The sequence below is a fragment of the Phoenix dactylifera genome, chromosome 4 (assembly GCF_009389715.1).
Source record: "Phoenix dactylifera cultivar Barhee BC4 chromosome 4, palm_55x_up_171113_PBpolish2nd_filt_p, whole genome shotgun sequence".
Taxonomy (NCBI): Eukaryota; Viridiplantae; Streptophyta; class Magnoliopsida; order Arecales; family Arecaceae; genus Phoenix; species Phoenix dactylifera.
This window is the reverse complement of record NC_052395.1, coordinates 17,941,787-17,965,004: the sequence shown is the minus strand read 5'-3', so window position 1 is coordinate 17,965,004 and position 23,218 is coordinate 17,941,787. Positions and strand designations below refer to the sequence as shown.

Below are 23,218 nucleotides of genomic sequence, written 5' to 3'. Positions count from 1 at the left end.
ATCAGATGGAAACACTTGAGCATCGGCTCATCATCATGTAACTGCATCAGTGTGAACTAAGATTGTCTTCAAAATTTTACTATATGCATCAAATGAATACAGGGATAGCTGTTTTTATGACCTGCAATTTCCTTGACAATCTGAGTGCAAAGCATGTGTAAGAACGTTCAGCAAATGGGTTGATCCCAGCAAGATAGCTGAGCCCCTCCCATGTTTTTCTAAAACTCCAATTTTGTGGAAGATACCTCAAAATATGAGATTGTTCCCTTCTATGCCTGGCTAACTGTCCACTTCAATAGCATACTCTCCAACTCTCCGATAACAACTTAAAATAAATATCAAACAAAAACATTAACGAGAAATAACGAAGACCAAGGAGACAAACCAAGAAAATATTTCGCCATACAGGGGAAAATACTTCAAAGTACATGGAGTATATCTTGCATTCATATTGGACTGTCCCGAAAAGTTTCCGACCAGCATCCAGCTTTTCAGTTTTCATGTTGCAGCAACCCATGCAACAGTCTTCCATGGTAAAGATACAAGTGCCCCATTTCATCTCTCAGACAGTCTCTAAAAGTTCCTGCTCAAGGACGGGGCAAGTGACTTCAAAGAACTTGTAGAGAAGAATGTATCAACAATAAAAAGATCGATTATGGCAAAAGGGTGGTAAGCTGTTTGCTGAAGAGATCTCCAAGAGCTCCACGAACGTCCATCTGAAATAAAACAGACAAATCGATTTTATAACTCTCAACTATTACAGTTCAACTATACATGTTATATAAGTCGACTTGACTTGCCATTTTATATAAACAACCAAAATATTGTTTAGATGATTTAATCCCATGGCATGAAAAGCAATGAGGGAATGTGTAACCGTATCGGGCAGGCAGCTTTATTCCAGCATACCTCCCAGCAGTTATCATGGCTACCAATTCTTTGCCATGCAAGTCAATTTTAAATTGAGAACTTAGGAATATAATATAAGCTAGAGCAAAATATAATTCTATTGCACAGGTAGCTGGTGAGAAATAACTATTGATTTTTCCTTTATTTAACAAAGAAAATCTGATTGGAGCTTCTACTGGCTTAAGCAAAAAATATGCCAAGTTTACCTGATCACAGCAAACAAGTCTGGTAATTAATGGATAAAATTCTCTAAGATGCTTCCTGAATATCTGGTTATCCATACAACACATTCCTTTGAGCACCTGCAAGACCGAGGAAAAGTAATTCCTTTGAGAATGCTTGTATACACAAATACCTTGCAACTGAGACTAAAATGTATTATCATAATTTATGATTTAATATACAGATGATCAGAGCATTCTGACATGCCAATAGGAGCGACAAAAGCACTGCAAAAACTACAAAGGGGGCTAATTCAATTGCTCACCAGTGTATGATAGCCATATACAGGAACTAAAGGCAACCATATGCAGGAATATGCTCCAAATTAGAGGTGTTTAATCCAGGATGAAATACCACAACATCAGTTTAGAGGTAATAAATGATTGCCCCTTACTTCTTTGGCAATAGTGACAAAAAATAAAGAAAGAAACAGAATCCCACAATGTCTGGATGAGGCTTGTTGGGCTTTTTTATAAAAAAAAGAAAGAATGGTAAAAGAGGCTTGTTGGTTAAAGCTTCTCTTTAATATAAAAAAACAGACCAGTTGCACTCCGTAAGAAAAAGTACTTCAAAACTTATTTAGGATTTTTCTGTCCCATAAGATGAGCAGCTGACATACAAGAATATCATGCAGATGGCAACACGTGATTTCATCAGTGCTGGTTACCACAAACTATGTACAATCTTAAACCCAAATAATGGAACTAAATGTTCTCTCTCAACAAAGACATTTAAAACCTTGCCCTTTCTTATAGTGTTTATAACCACATCAAGTGGCATTATATTTACTGAAAAATCACAACTGCTTAATAATGCAGTAGCAAGTAGCAAGTACTACAAAATACACCAAATTAGACACCACATAGCAACAAGCACTAACAGGTTGCAAAAAACATTATTACCTTAACAATAACTGGAGCTCTTAAATCAAGTACACGATGAACATCTGCACTAGCAACCTCCCCTGTACTAGGCTGGAGATCGGAAGCCTCTTTGAGAACCTGTCCACAGAAAGAAACTAATTTCTCTTCTGCAAAGCTCCTGAGCTTCTCTTCTGCATTTACATCTTCACCATGGTTTGCATCATTTGTTGATGCTCTCTCAGTGGGAACACCATTAGAATTTACATATTTGCCGCTTTTGCTATCAGATACTGTGGTTGATTTATGTAAAATTTCCAAATAAATAGAAGTTCCTGCAATTTCCTGGCGAAGAAGATTTAAAGGTGGCCTGTGCAAAATTAAGTTTCAAATGTAAGATCCTGCCATTACATGACCAAGAAGTTTCAGCAAAGTCTGTCCTAAATACCTTTCTGGGGGTATATGGTGCATTCGCACTCTAAGGTTTGATGATGAATTATATGAAGCAGCAAACTCCAAGAGAGACAACAAGATGTCCATTATTGCAATCTTCTGAGGGGCTTTTAACTTGCTCCAGTATCTTACCTGGCAAGTTCCATTCATGTCATCAATGTTCATAAGCTTAGTCAATCTTGCAGGAAATTTGTTAATCTTACATGCCTCCCAGTGATTCAGTCGAAATAGAAATAGACCTAATAATTTATGCATATGTGAAGCATATCTTTACCTGTATACTATCAATGGCACCTAATAGTAATAGTTGAGTGACACATTTTCCTCTGACCGTCTCCATCATTGGGTTCTCTTCACCATCATCATTATCAGGAATAGGCTCGTCAGCATCAGGGATCTATAAGGACATATAACAGACAAATCAAACAGAAAAATCAAGCAGATGTTATCCATAGGTGAGCCAAAAATTATGCCAATAGGTATTTTCATATTGAACATAAATGATGAGGAAACTATTCCAGACTTTGTAACATCAATGTGATAGTGGAAGTGTGAACTAAAAAGATGTCTCTGAGTTATCAGATTAAAATTATAAAAACTTGATGGTTATATGTCCAGACACATATATATACATATAAAGAGCACCTACGTAAATTTCTCTACACTGAAACCCGTCCTGAGAGTTAAAAAAGGACTAGACTCAAAAAGGGAGGTTCACATCAATGAGCACGAGCAAGCAAAATTTCCACATAAGGTTGACTCCTTTCCTTGTAGAGTTGTTTTGTAGACCTTATGCATGACCAATTCAATGAGAGAAAGCAAAACGCATAAGGCTAACCACTTTCGCTACAGAGTTGATTTGCTGCTTTATGAACTGCACATCAATGGCAGCAGTTCAACTTCACCAAGATAACAACCTCTGAAGCATGTCCTACATGACATGCACTGTAATCTCTCTCTCTCTCTCTCTCTCTCTCTCTCTCTCTCTCTCTCTCACACACACACACACACACACACACACACACACTCACCGTACAGACACAGGCACACATGAGAGCTTTACTACCCTCAGTGACCTTGAGATAAATACCTGCCCAGGCAACTTTGGGCAAGCAAAGGGCCAGCTGCAAAATCATCAATTGAAGGTATAACTAATACAGCAACAAAAAGAATAGTCCTGTCAAAAAAACTTCTTCCATCTGTGAGTTGTCAAGATGAAATGATAGGACATACAACTTCGTGACACATTACTTGGAACTTAATTGCTGATTGATGTTATACAATCTTCTCCTATAATGTATTGATGCCCCTCAGTGTTCACTCAAAATAATCTGTGGATGCATACGAGTTTCAATTAACTAAAATTTAGTTGAAAAGATGATTGGCACTAATACCGAGAGTTTACCATTAACAACAGTAACAACCATTTTTATGTCAGAAACTGGTAAAAATGTACCTTTAAAGGTGAAAGTGGCAGAGGAACATCTGTACGGCTCTTTGATTTGGAAGTGAAACTTCTTATCAAAGGATTGTCCATCATATTCCCCATTATCCTTCGACCAAATGTTTGACTTTGATGGAAGTTAGCGGCTTCAGCAGGTTTTTGCACCCTTCCTGATGGTGATGGAAAGCCTACAAAATATAGAATGCATTTTACTTTAGTTTATATTATGAAAAGAACGCTTCTGATTAGAATGCACAGCAAGGCATCAAGTAGGGCACTACTTTACACTGCCAGACAGGGTTCCTAAAGGGAGATCTAATTCCAAAACTTTGGTTTTTAGAAGAAATTCCAAACCATTTAAAGCTACCATACCTTCAGATTCCTCCAAGTTGGCTTGGATATCTGTTTCTTGATAATTATCCCGCAATTTTGTAGCATTGTTATTCATTCCAAAAGTTTCACTGTCAGAACTTAAAGATGCTTGATCCAAGGCTTTTCCTCCTCCATTGCTATCATGATGGATGCCCTTAAAAGAGGGACTGCTGCCTCTGTTGGCATCCGAATCTTTTGAAAGTATTGTTTGGTTCTTTGAGTTCTCAAATCCTAATGAATTGAGAAGCTCGAGGGGTTGAGTCGTGTACGAGGCATCTCTGGATTAAACAATCAAATGAGAAAGAACTAAATATATAAATAAGAATCGTCTGGAAACTTATAAGTAGTTCACAACTATACCTAATGCTCTTTAGTAAAGTATCCCAATCACTGTCACTGAACTGATGACCCCCAACTTCTATGAGGTGCACTAAAGCTCCAAGAGAAATTGAAACAACAGTTTGATCTGTCTTCTTGGCACAATCCAGAAGTAAACCCAGCAAAGGTGGAAGCATGAAAGAGACCTCCTACAAATATGAATACGAGAAAAATGAAGATACAAGAGTGAGGCATATCAGACATGAATACAGATTTGTTGTAACCAACAATATGGCATGATGATATATGATCTTGCAATATACCACCAATAACCATGAGATTTTAACAAAAAAAAGGTGATGAAATTTTCTAACAGAGGAATCTTGCTCCAATTTACAGAAAATGATTTCATTGCGGCCAGAAGAAAAGAAATAATTGCTACCTTATAGAATGTATTAAACAGGTTGCAGAGCAACTGAAGTGAATGGATGCTAGTTTCACGAAGCCAATCATCTCCAGAAGAAACAAAACCATCCCTTCCAGCATGCCGCACATGATCAAATATAGGAAAAAGTACACGATGAAAAATGCTCTCCCAGAAAGCTGAAGAGAATTTGTGACCTCTCTCATTCAGCAAATCAAATAGCACCTCAAGCGCACAGTTTCGAACTTCTGATCTAGGATCTAGTGTTAAATCAGATAACCCAGCCAACATTGGAAACCAATAATGTTCAGTCACATCAAAGTTTGTCTCTAGACCAGCATCCACTGGTTTAAGGGCTCCACCAGGAATAAATCCCTGAAAAAACAAGAGTTAGAAGAAGCATTCAAGATTTAGAACAGACACGAACATCAGCTGTTGTTAGAGTCGACAGTAAAAAAGAAAAGTCCAAGATACTCTTGTATTTACAAAAGCAAAACTATACCTGACCCATCATGCCTGTAAAAGCCTTCCAACAAAATCTAAATATATTATATTTAAAGTGTATATGCGAAAGGGACTAAGCTTTATAACAAGTTAGCAACCCCTTTGACAAAACTGCCGATTGAAGGCCGGAGTTCCATTTTATTTCTCCTTGTCATTGAATGATTCACGGAGGAATAGCTCGACGAATTCTCAAGGAAATGCTAAATTATTAACATGATACATCAGGCCAGTATTTTTAATACCGACCCATACTGGATGGCACGAGGCATATCGTACCAATCCAATACAGAACTACTACGTTATCTCCAGATATTGACACATGGCACGGGTTTTGTGCCGGTTCCAACAACATACCATGTGTATGGGGGCATATACCACACTTTATCGGTAAGCCACTTATATGGGGCCTGATACCAACACTTAGAACATTACATTAGGTCTTGTTTGGGTGCAGGTTATCATGGAACAAAAGGTAGTAATCCAGATCATTCCAGGTTATTCTATTAAATGACCTTTTGCAACCCACAATCTCCCGGAGGCAGAAGGGGCATCATGAAAGTCATAGGTGCACTTTTTCCCACCAAACCTGGATAATGATGATAAAGCTACTCCCAGCTGGAATAAGTTTGCTCTGGATTTTCTTGGATTAATAGTAGTTTATTCTGCACTAACCTGCTTTATCCAATGTTCATTATTGCAAGCCTAACCTAATCATTGGGGAATCTTGCAAACAGCAGATCTTTTTGGAGTTCCATTAGTAATGATTAATGTTGATAGAAGTTTCAAAATTACAACTGAACAAGCTTTTTCTTTTCTTTTATTTTTCTGTTATTTTTTTTTTTTAATTGCTAACAATGAGGGGGAGGCCCTCTAAAACTACAGTCTAAAATAAGAAACTCCAGAAGCAACAGCAGTAATCAAATTACAAATCAAAGGAACGAAATCAGACATTCATGACTTGCTGGACCAAACAAGCTTGTTCACTCAAATGTTGTAATAAAAATTTAAGATTAAAGATGGATGGCCATCAAATGCATCTGCAAATGGAAAAGAAAAGAGCTCAAAATCAGTCAAATTATCAAATAAGAATAATCTGGATTTGGAAATAGAAACAAATTGTTGCTATTGGAAGAAGAACAGTGAGAATTGCTTCTAATCAAGCGGACTGCAGCCTATGCAAATTGGCATTTGGCAGAATTAAGATATGACTTAATGTTGCAGAGATGAATTAAGTTTCATGTAAGTAAAGCAAGACTTCTTAAATGCCCGTCACCTAAGGGCTCGTTTGGTTCGCAAGAAGTATTTTTCCTCCTAGGAATATGATTCCTGGAAAACAAATTCCTAGGAAGACGATGCCTAGGAAAGTACTTTTGGCATATTTGGTTGACCATAGGAAAGTGACAAATTTCCATTTGGTTGACCATCCACTTTCCTGGAAAAGTTATGTATAATTTCTATTATGCCCTTAATAAAAATTAGGTCTTTAATGCCTCTTTAATGCTTCTTTAATGCTGAAAGGCCTTTTTGGGAAAAAATAAAAATAGAGTGATTTCCGCCTCATGGAAAAGTAACTTTCCGATGTTTCTCATGGAAAAAACTTTCCCATGAAATGTGGGAATCATATTCCCATGGGAATACAACTTTTTTGTCTCTCTCCTTTGAAAACTCCAACCAAACAAGAGGCATCTCATTACTTTTCCCGTTGACCACACTTTCTCCCCTTCTTTTCCCGTGAACCAAACGAGCCCTAAAAGTGACTTTGATGGGTACAAGGTTTGAGTCAAGATAATCCTATTCATTACTCTGGTTTAATATAGGCATAATTAATATACTTATGTTCAGCTAGACTAGAAGAATAAATTACAAGGAAGGATACTTGCTGACTACAACTTAGAAACAATGGTGGGTATATTCATGTTTTTTCTGTTAAGTTGCTGATAACTCAAGGATACATTAGACATAACTCTGAAGTTACAGAGTTGTTTCCAGTCCAAGGATCCACGTACTGAGCAATGTTTATGTCAGGAAATACTTCCAACTTTTTCAAGATTGGCCAATACATATGTTCAGCTTATGATCAAACAAAAATATGTAAGTTAACTTGGTCATGCTATATAGCATGTTTCCTGAATAAAATAAACAAAGGTATTCATGATGCATCAACCCCATGAAACTTCATGATAACAACAAATGATATGAACATGTCACCATGTCAAGTTACTTAAAGATTGCCGTGTCATATTCTTCTATAAATGTGGAATGACAATACTTTGATCCCCCATGTGATCTTAAAGGATAATGTTACTATGATTTAAACGAGAACATGGTTTAATGTAATTATACCATAATGATCAATTGGACATACCAACAAGCCATAGACCATGCATCTTTGAGGGAGGCATTTTAGTGCATATTGTCCTAGTAAAGGTCAGCATTGCCTAATTTATATCATGTAACTTTGTAAATTACAATCCTAATGTTACAAACAGAATAGTAACTGTCAAGAATCAGAATTAAACATCTTAATGTTCATTTTCTTGTAAGAATTCCTTTCCTCATTAGTGTTATATTAGCATTAGTTTGTAATTTGGAATCGTACAATGGTTTCTTACTTTCTTATGTGTGGCTTCGATGATGTTTACCAATTAGATACAGTTATAACTAAGAGGATTCGTTCATATATCTATGTATTCAAAATTTTATAAACTTGATCATAAACTATAAGAGTAATCTGTTAAAAACAATTCCATCTTCAGCATACTCTTGGAGACTAGGAAAACCATCCGAGCATGACACTACTCAAAATGTATGGCGCATTACAATACAATTACTATTATATCAAAATATATTGGCATGACACAAGACACTTCAATCAATGAAGCAAAACAGCACTTCAGATACACAAGGACAATTGAGTGCAAGATGATTGCTTGTTAAAGAGCAGAGTGGACAAACTCTCTTGGGCAACAATAGCTTCATGACAATAATCACTAGCTCCAGCAATGTCTATTATTACATTTTGTCTTCAAGAAACAACTTACAGCAAATAAGTAGCTGATAGCTAAATAGAGGAAGCATCTTACAGCATGCTAATCATGACCAACAAAACATATCCCTTAAATTCTGAACCTTAAAATGGTATCATGTCAAAATTAATTGATACTTCAACAAACACGCATACAGTAGCATGATTAACTGACTAATACATAAGAAAACACGCAAACATGGCAATTAGCAAGCATTTTTCAGACAGAAGAAAATCATCTGGATTCGGAAGAAAAATATGATAAGAAATCAGCAAAGTCAATTCTAGATGTGCTGCCGATAGTTCGACCCAGGATTTGAAATCTCATCCATATCATATCATCTCCACCTCATACAATGCACCCTGTCCACTGATATCAACATGGAAGTATTGTCTGATTTGGCAAACCATGATAAGACACAGGGGGCATACCACATCACATACTGATAATGTGAACAATTTGGGGCTGATACATGAGATTCCAAACCTTGGTTTAAGAAAAAGTCAGACGTGTATAATAGTCATGCCATCATCAATTTCACTAGATGTGTTGCTGATGATCTAACAAAAGTCAAACATGTATAAAGTCGTTATGCTAACCTCTGCAAGGCGATCTTCGCAAATACGGAGAAGAGCAATAGCCTTCAAACTTATCCGGGGAGAGCTTTTGTTATTGGCGAAACCAATGAGACAGTTGACACAATCCATAAAGCAGTCACCAATAACCTGATCAAAGTGTTCCAAGATAACTGCAAAACTCACTGCATTAGCTTCACTGGAAAGTTGTATAAAACTTGAAAATGACAGTACATAAGACAAACAAGCCTTGAATTTTGTAAATAATCCAATTGCAGTAACTAAAATCTTGGAGCATGGGAAATTTCAGGCACCCACCCTGTTCAACATTTTCAAATGCACTTTCAACAATTGATTCAAGATCATCATCAGCAGCTGCAGTGAAGATCATGAAAACACTTCGCCAACCTGATTTTATACTACCTACCTTTGATTTAATCATCTGAAAGGTCATCGACAGCAGTTAATGTTTTAAATGTTGGGGTATCAAATAAGAGTTGAAAAAGATTATGCAGCCAACTATGAAGCAGTTAGGGTGAAATGAATGCAAGTCGGAATTACCTGAACAATGCAATCAACAATCAGGCTACGAATTTTCTCGTTGCGACTACTACGCATAAGAATAACAAATGGTTTCAGAATATCATTCTGGAAGGTGAAGTTGGTGAGTTCAGCTCGCTCCAAATACTTCATACCAAGCTGCCTCAATGAATCAATAGCATACATAGCAACCTTTTCCTCATGGTGACTCCCAGCTGCAATGAAATGCTGAGCCAAAACGGACCATATTCTGGCCCACACCTAAAAAGTTGCAGCCAGACATATTAAAATATACAGACAAACATAGTTTGATATTTGTGAGGATGGAACAATACAATTCAAATCACACAATGATGAAAAAGGAGTCGAGTTTCTAAAAACATTTACTACTGTTGTGTGGTAAATCTAGCACCATCAATATGCAACGCAATAATGTTTGTTATTTCACATGGAAGCATGAACATGTATTAGCAGAATGTTGGCACTCAAGAATAGGGATTGCCAGTTCTCAAAAAGGAAAATATGTTTTTATGCAAGTGTGACATTTCGAAACAAAATGAACTCACCAACATAAAAAATGCTTTTTTTAAGAATCTAATAAAACCTTTGCATTATAGCATCTGTTATAACTTCCCCCATATCACAGCTAGGAGTAGGCCTTGCAATTTACTATAGCACAGACATGAGCACCCGGGCTCTTAGGTTTACAAACCTTAAAATATGAATGCAGGTATAAAAGAAGAAACTGAGTGACTAACACACAAATATACAATAAAGAATAGAGCATACCAGGCGTATACGAGCCATATTATAGTAGCTTATCTCAACTAGCTTCTGTAAGCTGAAGACACGGGCAGGTGTTTGTTTCAATTCTTCAGCAGACACACCACAGAGAGCAGTGAAAAACTCTACAATGGAATCACTAGGCAACTTCACACTATTTACAAACACTTGCTCAGCAGGTTTTCCAGCTAACTCTCTGAGAGATTGAAGAACTGAATCCCTTGATATTTGATTTGAACCCTGCATCACCGTTGCAGCAATCGCCGGGGTTGAAGTAATAAATTCTAGCCTTGAAACACATTCCAAAACAGCATTCCAAGTATCCTGTAAGGCGTCTGTCTCCATGTCACATAGAACAAGCAGGGTTCGTAATGCTTCCACATTTTTACTACGCATTTCCTTCGGAGCATGTAGAAATGTAAATCTGCACAGAGATATCAGGACTTGATAAAAAAATTTATCACAAACATGGTATTCCAACATCGCTAACTAATGCTTATTAAAATGGAAAAAGAAATCAGATGCTCATAGATGAAGATAACTGAATCTAAGAACACAAATGCATGGAATAATTTGACAGGAAAGAAACATACCGAACTAGGGATGTCAAAAAAGCATAACGCATGGTATCCATCCCAAGAACACGTGTGATATGTATACCAGCTCTGAATCCTTCCATGCAAAGAAGAATCCTCGGCTTGTTGTCACCTTCCTCCATAGTGACCGAAAATGTTGCTAGCAACGGCCATCCTACAGCCTCCACCATTGGCCTGACAAGTTCAACCTGCTGAGCTGTATGGAAAATACCCCCTTTTGCCCCTTGATTTTTGAAAAGAGCCTGTGTTTGCTTAATGATTTTTTCACTCTCTGTCGTTGTATCAGTCACTGACTTTCTTCTAGGAAGAGCTAAATTAAGAATACTAACAAGACGGCCTCTTTCTTCTGTTTCCGGCCTCTGCCTGCTGCTTTTGGCTGCATCAGACATATCATCCTTCATTTTTATCTCTTCCTTGACAATAGAATCATATATCTCCTCTAGAAGCTCCTTTGGGGCATGCTCTTCTGCATCACTTACAGTATTCATACGTATGAAATCTGATTTCGACATTTTAGGCCACACCATTGGATTGTGTGCATCAGTATTCAACATTATAACTGCATATGCAAGAACATATGCAGTATCTGCGTTCTTAAAAAGCCCTGGATTATCAGCACAATAACTGCAAAAACCATATTACTTTCAGAATTATTGAAGATAAATGGAAAACAGAATTCACTATCCTGATGAACTTACCGCTCAGCAAACTTCTCCATAATGCGATCAATCTTCTGTGCTTCTCCAGGAAGCCTGAACCCTTTAAGAAATTTACGAATTGCAGTATCAAACTTCAAACCTGATAACTTCATGGAATCTACAAAAGCATGCATGACAGCGAGAGGGAATCCCTCATGCTGACCCAAATATTCACCAATCATGGCCTGCAAATTTGAAAGTTAGGCAGGTCCTTAAATGTTAAAAACACAGTACCACGACATAAGACACCACCTTATCCAAGCTAGGAGTATTCTTCAAGAAGTGGGCTACTGATGAAGCCGTATTTTCGACCAACTTATTTGACAATAAATATTCTATCCCCTTGGCTGGTTTACGGTTGAACTGGACACAGTAAAAGAGATTATTTTATTGACAGTTAGAATATATTTTGTTTTTTTGAGAAAAAAAAATCTACAAACAGAAAAAAGAAAATTAGTCTTTTTCTTTTCCCTTTTTTTTAAACTTTGCTTGATAAAGGTGATGCCCTTCTTACCTCTGAAATTGCAGCTTCCAGAGTCGATTTATGAGCTTTTGCCTTCTCAAACTGATTGAGTCCATCTTCCCGGCTCTTTGACTCATCAGCAGTAAGGCGATCCCTAAGCAAAACATCTTCCTCAAGTGACTGGATAATGCTTCTGTGCTTTTCAGATACTTTTTGTAGTTTCTCCCAATCAACCAATGACTTCAGCACACTCACCAGGCACTGGACAAGAAATGGAGCATTAACTGGATTGTATTTCAAAAAAAAAATGCACGAAGAAATCATGCACAGCATTTAAAATAAAAAAAAAAGACAAAGAAAAAAACCTGAAGAGACGAGCCTTTAGTAGAAGCAGATTGAGATGCAGAAACTGAGTTGGGATCTGTACTCAGAGTTCCCTGAGCTATTCTTGACAGGGCATTGACCTGTTTGGGCCAGTAGACAGAAGTAGAGTGAAATGCCACAATCAGATGAGAAACCGCAGTGCATAACTTTCACATGTAATTTGGTTGTATTTACCATGCGCTCAAAAAGGTTTGGAGCCTCGAGGTCACAATCATAGTTAACAAATAAGTCTGCAAGCATTTGTGAATCCTTACATGCTTTCTCAAGCATCCTGCAATATAATACAATTAAAAGTTTACGGGGTAGGAATGCTGGGGCTGTAATAGTTAAAAAATTAGTACAAGGTCAAAGCTGAACTTAGTTATCTTCCACCATGCCAAATATTAGTAAACTGAAGCTAAGAATGATGCCATCAAAAAGAAAAAGAAAATTTTACCGGAGAACACTTGTTCTTTGACTGATCGGACTATCAGAGCTATCCAAGGACCTCAGGATTATCAAGGGGAAGAAGACACCAATTTCTCCCTGAAAATAAATTTAAGAAGAACTTAATTTTCAGGCAAGATACACGGAGAAAAAGGATTACCTGCTTAATAGTGACATGTACCTTAAGACTTTCTCTGAAACGCAGCAAAAGCACAGAGAAGATTCCAGTTGCATACTGCACGACAGAGAACAAATTAAACAACTGAAATATATGTAATATCATCAATTAGCTAAAGCCTTTGTCGCAAATACAGTAAGGCAAATTAAGCAGTATCAACAATGATGTTGCAAAAGCAATCTCCACATAAAAACAAGCAAGAATCGAAATAAGGAACTGCGGGCAAAGAGGAACAATAGATAGGAACAAGTCAGCCACCTGAAATACAATTGGGGAAGAAGAAACAGCAGCCCTCAATAAAGCATAAGAAAGATATGCTTTGACCGAGTCGATAAAGTGGAAGTTTTTGGTAAAAGATTGGCTCACTCCTTCCAGTAAACCCTGCAAATAAGAGAATCATGAAACAATTTCTCAAAGTAACAATGAAGCACCACTTCAATACTCAGAAGAAAGGAAGATTATATTTCTACTGTAAACTCGTTAGAAAATAATGGGAAATGTAGGTCTCTTGCTTTCCTTCAGTTCTACCATTTCCAACTTAGTAAATGTGTTACTAAGGCCAAGAACATGTATACACTTAGAAGATGAAGAATTAACCTGCAAAAGCTCAAGAGATAAAAGTCTAGTCTTAGTCGTAACCTCATCACTCTCTTCCTTCATGCCCATCTGCAGATATGGACTTTCACAAATTATTAAGATGAAGCATTGCGGTAAACTATAAAATGAAACACTGTTGTAAAAAGTCAGACCTTGCAAAGGGTTCGAAACAGCAAAAGGGCATCACGTTGTCCGACATTCATGCTCTCAAGATCAATACCACTGAAAGGAGGATAAAAACTAGTTATAGCTCCCTGTATGCAACCAAAATAACCAAAAAAAGGGAGCAGTGACCTAGTTTGTATTCATAAATTTAAGCAACCATCCCATACCGTGATATTTTTTTCCCTTCCTCCATTTGGACCGCCTTGTCAAGGACAGCCTCTAGGCCCTGTAAAAAAATTTATCATGGTGCTAGAGATAACTTATAAGAAAATTTGTCTACCACAGATAATTCCAGAATGGTATGAATAAATAATCAATGACCGTTGCATAAGACATGGTTTTATTAAATAGAGCACCTTGATATCAGCACCACCAGCCAGGTTTTGTAGCTCCTCAAAAGATGCAGGAGATGCCTCATTTGTGCGGGTCATGGATAACGCATCTCCTAGAGTGATTTTTTTCTCATCTTGGTCATCTAGAGAAATTTCTCCATTATCTGAGTTTGCACAGCTAGCTGAAGCAACATTAGTATGCACAACACTGCTGGATGACATGGAGACCTGAGGACCCAATAGAAACTTACTGAAATTTATAAAGGCATGAATTATAGGAAATCCTTTACTCTCTCTTTCATATCCTGCTAAGAACAATCATTTGTAAATGCTTATGCTTACCGGATCAGATTCCATTCTCCTAAAAATAATGCTGATCATTTGGGTCAACATAGCCTTTGAGGTTGCCTGATTTATAGGACTCTTGCTGTAACATTCAAATAAAAATGAAGGAGAATTAATTGGGAGCATAACAATGTATGTGGAAGAATGCCAATGTAAACTACCTGTTGAGGGCAATGTTATAGCATACTCTGATCACCCCCAGCAGCGGTTCTCCATGCACTGTGTTTAAAACAAACAGAGTTCTCTTAGTTAGAAAATGACATACAGCAAGCCACCTGAATGTAACATTACATTTCAACAACTAAGACGTACAATCAGCTAACACATTCATCTGTATTCTCAAAGCAGCACAATGGATAAGTTTAACTTCTCTGAGAAAGGTTTCCACTTTTCAGAGATTGTAAGCTTGAGGAGATGAAGAATCGACACCATTAAGAAGAAAAATATGGTCATAATGGTAAAATAGAGAGATTCCCGTGCCAGTTAGTGCATCTATATTGGCATGCCAGACCCACAGTACAACCAGCTTTGGACTCTCTTGTTCTTTTAACTTTTGTAGAGTATGCATGGATAATTGTCTATACATTTCGCAGGAAATATCCAAACACTGTTCTGCAATATGATGTTGAGAGACTCTTCTACAACACCCAAGATGCAACCTAAACAACTCAGAGGGGTCATCCACCTAATCAGACAGAATAATCGCCTTCACTTCAAAATTTCTAGCTTCCAGCTCCCACACAACATTCAAAACTTAATTCCTCTCATTTGTCTCCTTTAAGATTAAACTGGCCAGAAATTCACTTTCAAAATATTTCTAAGCGGACAATAAATAGAAAAATGTATTTCGAGTTTATCTCTCTGGCTCATAATTAGAGCCTTTGACTCCACATATTATACATTGCCTTGTTCCCTCTTCATCTACAAGATCAAAACCATGGATGTTTGGTTCTTTATTAGAAAAGTTTAAACATCATTCTCAAATCCTAATGAAACTCCATTAAAGATAAGACCTCTTGCAATAGTTTACATCTGAACCACTCAAAATCCTACTAGACCCACTTGGAAATCTTATCTAACTCTCACACAACTCATCAAAATCATAATCCTAGATTCCATCCTCACTAGCACCAAACAGGTCAAGTTTCCAAGCTTTGCATACTAGCGAGTAAGTACCATGCAAATTGGGCTCTCAATGGCCTGAGTCTGTCAAGTTGGCCCATAGTCTGGTTGGAAAAGGTCCAATTGAACTCAGCCCTTACTTCAAGCTAGGCTTAGATGCCAAGGCCAGATATACTTCTAGGGCTATTGTGGGGCCATAGGTAGCCTCTAGGCTGAGTTAGAGCCCGGAACACTATAATACAACCACAAAACCCAAACTCCCGAACACCAACACAGGATACCCTTCAAAAACAGGGAAAAAAGCCTCTAAGCCCCTAAATCAAACATCACCAAAAGCAAACCAAGAAAGAATCATCCAGGTCAATTTAGATAGATCAGTGTGTGACTTGTTCATGTCAGAAAGGCCCAAACTATCTTTTAATGATCATGACAATATACTGCATCAGATAACAAAATACTATAAACAAGGACAAGGTATGAACATCCTAATGGACCTCAGCCTCCAAGTTATGGATCAGAGGACCACCATACTCAATAGTTCATTTGACATACAGACACAATTTACATGTGATTGACTAGTTGCATCAAAATCAAAAAGTTGGAGGACAAGCCTTGTGCAGGAGAAATTCTCATAAAAACTCTAAAACACTTGCAAAATATCAATTAGAAAATTAATGCAATTCCAGTCCTTATTCCCTGGCAAATAATTTTCTTTAGGTCTTTAACAGAAAACTCTAACCACTGTCAAAGAAGGAATTTCAAAAGAAATCTTTAGGCCTCACTCAAGAACTGAGGTGAAAAGGCAAGGAAATGGAACACACCTCTGAATCTTGTTGATGCCACAGCAGTAAGAAGCACTTTTAAGACTTGGAGAATAGTACTGCAAATCAATATGTATTAATTACAATCATAAGCATGATTAATCAAATTACAACAGCAAAAAGATATACCTGTCTGATGAAGAATTATCAATGGAACCACAGATCATTGTAAGAATATCGGCAAACAGTGGGGCGTTTTTACCACCTTCTAGACCAGGATCACCTTCTAAATGATCATAAGCAATGAGTTTCTGGAAATACAGCAACCAAATCAGAACGTCACCAGAATATAATTAGTTAATACACAAGATTCAGTATCCTGTAACCCTCACAGGATGGACAAATCATATAGTAGTAGGATAAAGAAAAAGAAAGTAGAAAAGCAAAATCCAACAGTTCCAACATTTTATGCTACAAAAGAGCACAGGAAACTAATAGTTTTATCCTACAAGAGTCTGCATGCATAGAAAATTGAATGAGAAGCCTACATTTCTTGATAGAGAATATGGATTGAAAGACATGGTAGCACAACCTATGAGAAAGAATTGAAAAAGGTAGGAATTCATTTAGTGCAGCATTTTAAGAGCAACCAATACAGTTTTCAGCAGTCCAAACCAACTCCTACTCCAGCAATATTACACATTTACAAATTTAAAAACAGAAATGGAAGGCCTAGGCCCTTGGAAAATCAGAACATATATTATTTTTTTCTCAAAAAAGAGAAGTATAATAAGAAAAAAACTGAAGTAGCAAGTCAGATTATTGTGAGCTTGGGCATTGAAGGAAATGAAAGGATCCAATCAGATACCTCCATTCTTTATAATTACATTAGACTGTCAGCATACCTTAGCATGGGAGATGATGTTGATTTATATTGATGAGTTGCTTCAGCATAAAACCTTAAATTTATAATATAAGAAAGCGCTTAGTTTGAACCATACCCAGTCAACTCAGCAGTCTAATGAGTCAAGACAGTCTTTGTTTAGAATCATAAAGTTCTTAAAAACAGCAAAAATCATATAACTTCAGACAGGCATTGCACTTTTATATAACAGGAAATCTAATAGTTTCCACAATAATGTTCACTAAGTTCACCTTAGACACATGCAACAAAAAGCACTTAGAAGACAAAAAACTTATACATAATAGTTTGTGCCCATAAGCATATATTAAAAAGGCAACATTTAGTTCCATACATTAATTATAAGTTTATTTACCTTTCAGAATAAAAACTTTGAGAAAAGAAAAGATAATAGAGACATCAGATTAACAAGAGGACCATACATGAAGACAGTCAAGTGCAGGCTCCACGAGTTTGATGTTCTTTGTCTCAAATGCAAGCCTAAGTGGTTGTAAGACAAGTTCAGCTTGCCTCCCTTCTAAAATGTGCCCGGCACATGCTAAAGCTGTTGTAAGAGGTTCGCTATTCTCCACGGGGTTAACAGTGGCCTCATCAATAGCTGAATCTGATGGTGGACCTCCCATAGCATTTTCCTCATACATGATTTCATCCCCATCAGCCCTGGTACTACATGACAATAGTTTAGTCAGTCAAAATTCACAAAATTGTTCCATCACAAGGGACAAGGAGATATAGTTAAATGCCTAAGGTACACAACATGATGGCTGTATAGTCATAGTTAAAAGAATGATCTTGACTGGAATCAACTACCTATGAAAATTCACTAACGTCTAAGAAGAAAATCTAAAAACAGCAGCTCAAAACCTTGTATATAAAAGATAAAAGAAATGGTGACTTTACAAGAGGTGATATGCATATGAGATGGTCAAAAGAAGAGAGAGAGAGAATAATAAGTTGGAGAACAACCTCTCATCCCCTGCTGAAGTCACTGCATGATTCTTTTCATCAGGAGCGGGCTCCCGGTTTATCTCCTTCATATTATCTGTAAGAAAGTAATGGAAAAGCAGTTTGAGAAAATACATGAAGTCTCACCTTTATGTCTATTTTTTTTTCATTAAAGACATATCATAGGCCAACAGTTTATTCTTGTCTGCATACATATCCACTAAGGGAATTTTAAGAATTTATGACAAAAAATCTAGGAAATGCTACAGTCATGTGCAAAGCATTACCAATGGGCTTATACTGGCTTGAAATGTAAACAAAAAAAATGGAAGGAGACATTTCAGGTTTAATATATAAAGTGCCATAATCTGTGTCATTATGAATATGACATATGAATAGAAGAATGTGTTAATCATTAGAAAAGATATTAGAAAAGTATAATAATCTAAGTTTTTGTAAATACCCTAGTTCTTGATAAAGAGAGTTTGTGCATATAGAATAAGCATGGCAAGGACAAAATTGGGTCTGACATGAAGCACAAAGGCCAACAAGTCGCTATGGAAAAATAGAGTTGTTTTTCATGACAAGTTATCAACATCACAATAACCATCTAAATTTGGTGCTGTATTCAGCCCAAGGCAACTTAACCAAAGAGGCCATTTGGCAAATAAGGAAATTTACCTTACTAGTAGTAATATGTCCTTAAGCAACCAAGATGCAGCCTCAAAACTCTACTTAAACTTGGAAGTGTCTACTTGGAAGTGTCTAGGTCAATAGGGAAGGTGAAAAGGCTTGATATTGGGAATTTGTCCATCTTGGGGACAAAAATTATAAACCACAAGTTGAGAATGAAACACAATCCCATCCAACTTACAAAGTTAGGAGTTTCGCTACAAAATGTTGGCATGACTAAGAAGGATCATATTGACCACACTGATAAGTACAATAAAGAAAACTAAAGAGCTGCCTCACTAAAGAATAAAATGAATAGAAGATCATCTGAGATGGTATTGGTCATAAGAACAAAGACCAAAGAGGGGAATAATGAAGGCAATGTGATTCAGAATTAAAGAATTCATTCATATAGGAGAAGGGAAGAAAGCATGCAGAATGATAACAAAGAAGGAAAGAAATAATAAAAGAAAGAATAGATGCCAAATTATGATGGGTTTTCTTTCCACTGCTTGACTGCCTCAGGAAGAAACAAGCGAAAAGTGAAGCACCAAATTTTTGACTTCTTCCTTCAAATGATAGCTGGATTCCTTTCAAAGAGTAGATTTCAAACACAGGAGGGAAGTGATCCACCTCCATATCTCAACCTCTCTCTACCTTCATCAACCTTGCCTCCTTCATTCATCCTTGTAAACCATTGTCTCACCATCATTGCCCATGAATAAAACCACTTTCATCGCGTTAAACAAACAGTAGAAATCTCGTTACTATCATTTTCCTTTCCTTTTCTCTTGTAAAAGCATTACTCCCACATTTGCTGCACCTAAATTATCAAGCAAAAAACAAATAAAATCCAATAGGTCCATGATAAGCTAATGATATATCAGGGTTGGAATTTCAGAAAAACAAATTGCAGCCTAAGGAAAAAAAGAAATACTGATCATTTCATACTTTTTTTTGACACCTCCATCTCCAGTCTTGAGGAGGAAGAGAAAAAGAAATGAGAAGATAAAAAGGAAGAAGAAAAGGAAGAAAGAGAAAAGAAAAGATTATTACTTTCAAAACAAAACTACATGTTAACTGCTAGTTGAATGATTAGTTTTTCCAATTCTACCTATCAGAAAATTATTTAAAAACTAGTAGTTGCAAGCAAAACTTCTTTCAACTTAAATAACCACGACTAAGATCCATGCCCGGTAAGTTAAAACCCTTCAGGGCCTGTTTAGAAAATCAAGCAAGATTAGAATGGATTTCTCATAGGATCATGGATTACACAGTCTATATAAGTAAGGTTCATATCAGCCCAAATTCTCTGGGAGGAAAAAAAAGATCTCCATAGGTCTTCCTTTATCCTGCAGTCCAACAAACCCATAGCTAGGATTTAGGCCAAAACTAGGATAGGCCTTCAGAAGAAAATGGACTTGGCAAGCTAACATGCCTGATTCCTATAGAAAACCCAGCTCAATCCTACTGGATTTTCCAAACAGGCCCTTAAGAGATTTAGTATACCAACCACCCTTTAAGAGTTTTAGTATACCAGCCACAATTCTCTAAAGGCCTTTCAGTTTTTCCCTCAAAAGGTTCCATAATACAAAGAGTACAAACTAAAATTAAATATTTAAATTAAGACTGATGAAGTCTTCATTATAATCCTCAAATGGACAGGTGATCGCCCTTAGGGTAAACGTGCTTCAACTCATTGGTGTATCATGTACATGTTCTAGCTATTAGACTACTCATGAATATAAACAGCAGTTATTAGTATTAGTCTTTAGGACTGAACTGCAGTATCGCACTGGGAAATTGATTGGACTTTATTAACTTTGCTAAGCCCTATAAGATCCATGTCAACTAACTTAAAGGCCATAACTGCAACATGAAACAAACTAGCTACAATTCTCTAACAGCCACTATTTTTTTTTCTCCTAGATGATCCCACGCACAAAAAGTAAGGACGAAAGTACAGACATATAAACTCTAAGACTACTTCAGCACTCGTTGTTTTCAAGAAGATGGATGAAACCTGTTTAAGTCAAAAGTGCTTCAGCCCATCGGTCATCCTTGTACAACTCATGCGATTATACTGTTCACCACTGCAGGCAGTCCTTATAACCATAGAATATTAGCTAACAAACTGCACTAAAAATTTTCTTTATACCAAAAAAAATCTCACTAAATGATCATAAACTTGCTTCAGCAAACTATTTAAATTTTAAAATTAAGTGTGATAGAATCTTGGTGTCTGTGTTGTCTGTGTTGTCTGCATTGAGCATATCAAAGCATTAAAACCTATTGCACTAGCTATAACCATCAAGATCCACATCCTAATCCAATGATGGTTGCCTAAGCAATACTCTCCCTAGTAGCCAGAATTAAAGCCTTGCAAAGTAAAAGGACAGGCCAGAACTGGCCTCATAACCACTATACACTTCATGATTTATAATTCTATAGCACCGCGCGCAGAGTATCTCCATCGATGGGCTCAATTATACATGTTTTTTATTCCATCAGAAGTACAAAGCTAGCTCATGGACCACAAGAGGACTGAATCAATGACCAATGTACTCATCATCCTCAACTGAAGAAATTTTGTTATCCCACTTGAATATGTTCCATTGATAACGGTTGAGCCTCAACCTTTCCCCTATATCTGGACCAAGTTTAACCTCCATTCATTATTGGATCTTCCTATGAGTTGGTCAAATAGAATCTTCCGAGAACATGCAGGCAAAACCACATGACCTGAACAAGGTGGGTCATCCACACGAGGCGTTGTAAGAGTTCCTTTATCAAGAACCAGTGGTCTCACGTTCACATGTGTTGCAAGTTAATTCCACTAAAGACAAAGAAAACTGTAGCAGGTCTGAAGTGTGACAATTTGTAATGCCTAATCTACTCCTAGTTCCTACATAAAATTCGAATAATGCATGAAATTTAGATTCAAACCAGATATCATGCATTCTATGGCAAGCAAATCAGGACAAGAGATCTTCTGGTCAATGTGTAACCTAAAGAACGCTGTGCAGAAAACAAGAGACTGAGAAGATCTTCTGAGTAAGGTATACCGACCGAGATAAGTCAGAATGGCCGTCTGAAGCGTCGCATACTTCTTCGCGGAGCACTCCTTGAGCATGGACTCGAAGGAGCGGGTGACGAAACCCCCGGCCGCGCCGGCCATGGTGAGATCTTCGCGAGATCCCCTGCCGCTTCTTGAAGTCGATCACCACAAGGAAAACACAATAAGAGTCAAGATCTTTAGCGAGAACGACCCAAGAAAGACAAGATCTTGCGACCAAAAGAAAATCTCATAAGATTGGAAGCATGGGGGCAGCGAGAAAGGCCACCGGAAGGGTTTCCGGTGGCTTATTGGGGAGCGTGGCCGGCGATCCGCGACGATCGGAGGAGAGGAGGAGAGATGGGGGCGCAGGAAGACGGAAGGGAATGGAGGAATGAGGGATCGCGTACCTCGGTCACGGAGGCGGACGAGGAGTTGAAATCTTGGACGGCCGGGGAGTTGGAAGGCGGAGGAGCGGAGAGGGGGGAAGGAGATCTGAATGGCTTCCGCCTTCTAGAACGAGGAGACGGCCTGAAGCATCCTGTGCGGTGGCTAAAATGATGGTTCTTGAGGTGCGCCCACGGGCCAGAGGCCGGCCCGGTCCTTTTCGTTTTTGTTTTGGGCTTGGGCTGAAACATTGTACTCACATGACTTTCCGGGTCACCGGATCACCAGAACCTCATAATTATGATACGACCAAATTAGATTTGCCCAAATTCTTTTCCAAAAGCACAAAGGAAGTGGTAACATCTGACTTGGACTCGACTTAGACCTGGATCCGACCCGACCCGGCCTAATCTTCAACTTGGTCGAGTCTGGGTCCAAATTTAGGATCCGAACAAAAAATCGAGTCGAATCGGGGTCACTCAGGACCCGCCCGACCCATTTGCACCCCTACCCCCATCGCAACCAGGAACTATTCTCCGGACATTAAAAACTTTTTTTTGTGTGTGTGTGGGGGACACTTGGATGGTTCATGACATTGCTTGACTATCTATATCATCAATTTATGATGCCATCATTATTATATATCTACATTTGACATTTTTATGTAAAATTTTTTGTTTCTAACATAATGACGAGTGACCATTTTATCAAACTTTTCAATTTAAAATACATATGTTTCG

At 37.6% G+C, this 23,218-nt stretch overlaps 1 protein-coding gene across 1 annotated transcript; it reads right to left on the bottom strand.

Annotated features, from left to right (window-relative positions):
- Positions 1-52: 52 nt before the first annotated feature.
- On the bottom strand, positions 53-22,640 carry LOC103721470 (brefeldin A-inhibited guanine nucleotide-exchange protein 5). Its single transcript, XM_008811696.4, has 34 exons — positions 22,502-22,640; positions 22,106-22,245; positions 18,386-18,461; positions 17,842-18,085; positions 16,687-16,808; positions 16,558-16,616; positions 14,776-14,833; positions 14,612-14,696; positions 14,294-14,497; positions 14,105-14,163; positions 13,925-13,994; positions 13,773-13,841; positions 13,434-13,556; positions 13,179-13,232; positions 13,008-13,096; positions 12,746-12,842; positions 12,553-12,651; positions 12,239-12,448; positions 11,977-12,087; positions 11,725-11,909; positions 11,024-11,650; positions 10,437-10,854; positions 9,669-9,908; positions 9,426-9,549; positions 9,132-9,280; positions 5,021-5,377; positions 4,621-4,787; positions 4,261-4,538; positions 3,901-4,076; positions 2,719-2,841; positions 2,440-2,576; positions 2,034-2,361; positions 1,116-1,211; positions 53-716 (listed from the first exon to the last, which is right to left on the bottom strand). Exons 2-34 carry the CDS (start codon positions 22,212-22,214, stop codon positions 654-656), a joined length of 5,406 nt encoding a protein of 1,801 aa, XP_008809918.1. The 5' UTR covers positions 22,215-22,245; positions 22,502-22,640; the 3' UTR covers positions 53-653.
- Between the last annotated feature and the right edge of the window lie 578 nt (positions 22,641-23,218).

Excerpts from the sequence above, each read along its gene's own strand:
- LOC103721470 (XM_008811696.4), bottom strand. The coding sequence starts at position 22,214 with ATGGCCGGCGCGGCCGGGGGTTTCGTCACCCGCTCCTTCGAGTCCATG. Across the intron at positions 18,086-18,385 it reads ACTTCAGCAGGGGATGAGAG|TACCAGGGCTGATGGGGATG; the intron begins GTTGTTCTCCAA and ends ATTGTCATGTAG. Across the intron at positions 11,910-11,976 it reads ATACTCCTAGCTTGGATAAG|GCCATGATTGGTGAATATTT; the intron begins GTGGTGTCTTAT and ends TCAAATTTGCAG.